The sequence below is a fragment of the Spea bombifrons genome, chromosome 13 (assembly GCF_027358695.1).
Source record: "Spea bombifrons isolate aSpeBom1 chromosome 13, aSpeBom1.2.pri, whole genome shotgun sequence".
NCBI lineage: Eukaryota > Metazoa > Chordata > Amphibia > Anura > Pelobatidae > Spea > Spea bombifrons.
Window position 1 is genome coordinate 16560815 of NC_071099.1, and position 3512 is coordinate 16564326.

The 3512-nt window shown below is 42.8% G+C and overlaps 1 protein-coding gene across 1 annotated transcript; it reads right to left on the reverse strand.

Annotated features, from left to right (window-relative positions):
- GAST (gastrin) lies at nucleotides 1-2793 on the reverse strand. The gene is made up of 3 exons (XM_053453700.1): nucleotides 2750-2793; nucleotides 898-1104; nucleotides 1-359 (listed from the first exon to the last, which is right to left on the reverse strand). The coding sequence occupies exons 2-3, from the start codon at nucleotides 1100-1102 to the stop codon at nucleotides 253-255; spliced, it is 312 nt and encodes a 103-aa protein (XP_053309675.1). The 5' UTR covers nucleotides 1103-1104; nucleotides 2750-2793; the 3' UTR covers nucleotides 1-252.
- Between the last annotated feature and the right edge of the window lie 719 nt (nucleotides 2794-3512).

The window sequence follows — 3512 nt, forward strand, 5'->3', positions numbered from 1 at the left end:
TCAGATTTATGTACCATGTTTTATTGTAGACCAGTGGGAAGAATATAAATTGATAATTTCTAGATGAATTTTTTAATTTAGGAATCAGCAAAATGTAACACCCAGGTGTTTGGCAATTATATTGTCCACCAGCAATGAAAATTAAATTAGGGAAAGGGGTACTTTTTTTCTCATAACTTATCGAAATCCTTACAAATATTCCCACATAAGAACAAAAGTGAGGGTAGGGTCGAAAGGATGGACTAAGTAGTATTAGGAATCGGAGATGGGATCTTCTGAACTCCTGCGTCCGAAATCCATCCACCCAGCGTAGTCCCGATCATGCATCGGGTGAAGGTGACCTTCGACAGCGGCGAGTTCTATTGTGTACAAAAGGTTAGCATGAGAAAAACCGACACAGGTCTTCATTCGGTAACCCCAAACATCTTAACTACAGCCCTCATGAGTATTAGGAATTACAGAGCTGCAATTATGTGCTCTTCATGGAGCTGAATTCTAAGCGACCAGACATAATAATGACTACGTGACCCAGCAAATCGGTGGTACATGAACATTGATCTAGATCTATAGAGGTATACGATTAATAGGCAGGGGATATATGAGGAATAGTCGGTCTATAGGGAGAGGTTATATTATTCTATATGTGGGGTAATTTAGGAAGATGTATGGAGTTAGAGGTTAAAGTGAGTAGTTTTGTATAGCGTAATTAAAGAGAACGCTGCTGGTGACATCATCATTCCCTAAGGTTCCTATCTAAACAGAATATCATATTAAGCAGGTTGCAGAGGACAACGAGCGATCAATATTTCATGACCCAAGCGGTAAGCATCCCCAACACTTCCACTGCCATTAAATGAAAGTTGCCACCAAGCAAAACCTGCATTTTGGGCACGTTACCTGCAAAAAGCTGAGGAAAGAGCTGGCTCATGAGCTGCTTCTGTTCGTGGGACATAGATGCCAGGAGGTCCCGTCTGCTTATTTCAGAAACGGGGGTCTTTCTAGCAGCGCTGTGCCGCGACGACTCTACCTCTGCCATTGGTCTGCAGACGCAGGCTGTGGCTAGTATAGCTAAAAGGACGCTGACACAAACCTTGTTGTCCATCTCTGTAAAGCACAAGAGTAACAAAGTATCACCAACCTGTATACAAGAGCATCTCACATTTAGGTGAAGACCTATAATAAATATGGAGGCAGCTTCTATAACCTCATTAAATTAATTGCCTGATTCTGTCTAGGTATAGAATTGTACCGCGTAAGCCGTGGGACCTTAGTTGCTTTACTTACAAGCCACTGATGGAAACGGTGCAGCATAGAGAAGTACTGAGTATACACAAAAACATGCAAAAGTTAACGTGGCGTTGGAAGGAGAGCGAACTACAGTTCCTTTTATAGATAATGGAAAGCCATCTGTAAACTCTTCGGCTTATATTAACGTACAACTCCCATAATGCCCACCCAAATCTAAAGCTGTCCCACTACAAAGGAGGAGGAATTCTAGAACAAGAGATCATAATCTAAAACTAGAGGGTCGGAGGCTTGGATGTAATGTAAGGAATCTTTACTCTACTGAAAGGGTGGCAGATCAATGAAACAGCTTCCCGGCACAAACGCTAGAGTCTAAAACAGCGAGGGGCTTAAAACGTGCATGAGATGGGGATTTGGCTCCGAATCTAACACAAGACCGAGGACTGATGAAGGTCTGACTCTTTAGAGCAGGAAAAAGTAGACTAGATGGGGCAGAGCGCTTCTTATCTGCCATCAAATGTTTGCTTCTCTCCTAGTATCATGGGAGCTGTAGCTGGAGAAATGCGTTTTGGCTAAAACTGGTATCTTTTTAAACATTTTGGGTTAAACACTGGAAAAATCGCTACATGAAAACTATTACCCAAGCAGAAACGTTTTCTATTTGATTTAGAAGTAGATAGACTTGAAATAATCACTTCGGTACAGCTTACATGAACAGTTATACAGACATATACCATGTCCTATGGAGAACTATACTATACATGATCCGACACATCTATTAAAAATCTGATAGATCCAATCTATTTATACACACTAGCCGGTGATATATTAGCAATTCTGCCTGGACAATCTCTTCTGTAAGGCTATTCCATGCACCCGCCACACTTTCTGTAAAAACAAAAGCATCTCCCAGAAAGTATATGAGAATTTGAGGAGACATAATGGAAGATCTCGGTTCTATTACCGGTACTTGACAAAACTGATCAGCCTGTTTTATCTAGGTAAAGAAATGTATCATGGTGGCCGTGGAAAACAAAAGGGCACATTTGGTAAAGTTGATGACTTTATTGGCTAACGGATTGGAAATAGATTGCAAGAATTTGAGGCTATCTAGGAGTATGGTATTCTAGTACCATTAATAACGTTTTCTCCAGGAGTTACCTGGACAGTCACCATCAAGTCCTGATTTTTTTTTTTTTGCCAATCATTCTCAAAAATTATATTTATCACCATTAAGGCTGCAACAAAAATCAACAACCCAAAGGAACGTTAAGGTCCAACACATGAATATTTAGTCTTAGTTGCAAGAGTCTCAAGGGTATGAAACCACGTCCCATTAATCTTGGTAGTTTCTTTGAAGCAAAATTCTATCTGCCCCTAGTCCCTCCACACCCTGCCCCTAGTCCCTCCACACCCTGCCCCTAGTCCCTCCACACCCTGCCCCTAGTCCCTCCATACCCTGCCCCTAGTCCCTCCATACCCTGCCCCAGCCCAGGTGCCATACCTGATGTGGTCCTCAGATGTCTTGATGGCTCTGCAGATCCCCGGGGCTGTGAGTCTCTGAGCAGCTCCCGAGCACTTTATATCATGGGCTCCAGAGGGTGTCTCCTCCCTTCACCCAACTACCCCTCCCTGCCCCATCTGCTCATGATGTCAATGCCCTCCTTACCCCCACAACATCTGCATACTAACTCTTTGTCACGTAATGTCACGCAGTGCAATGGCATGATCTAATTGCCCGATTATTATTTGCGTATTTGATTTGTCGGTACAGTTTCAGGAACTTTAATAGATTTCTGCTCAGATCTGAAATTAATCGTCTCCTGGCTCTGCTACATACGTAGAAAATGATTTATACATATACACACATAAGTACACGCACACGGCTATTTATCTACACGGACAGGCATGGATCAGTGGCAGGGGATTTGTTGAGTGCTTCCTATTATATTGTCGTACAGTCTCTCCTTTCGCGGTGACCCGATGCTTGTGTCAAGTTGTTTGTTCTTGATGAGCATCGAGGGCTAAGGACCGGCTGCCCAGACTGATACACGCTACTTCATCACCTAGCCGGTACGTGCTCGCAGTACTGCCTTATATAATCAGACGCTTCCCCAGGTGTTTGGTACCTCTTCACGTGCGGGAATTGATAAGGTTTTGACAAATTACGATATGTGCAGAATGGAGTTATTTAATTGGACCAAGATTTTAAACTTTGAGGTCCACTCCCTTGGGGAAAACCCAACCCATGTTAGAGTTCATCACAA

Coding starts and splice junctions, on each gene's coding strand:
- GAST (XM_053453700.1), bottom strand. CDS start 1,102: ATGGACAACAAGGTTTGTGTCAGCGTCCTTTTAGCTATACTAGCCACA. Junction 360..897: donor CTTTCCTCAGCTTTTTGCAG/GTAACGTGCCCA, acceptor TGTACACAATAG/AACTCGCCGCTGTCGAAGGT.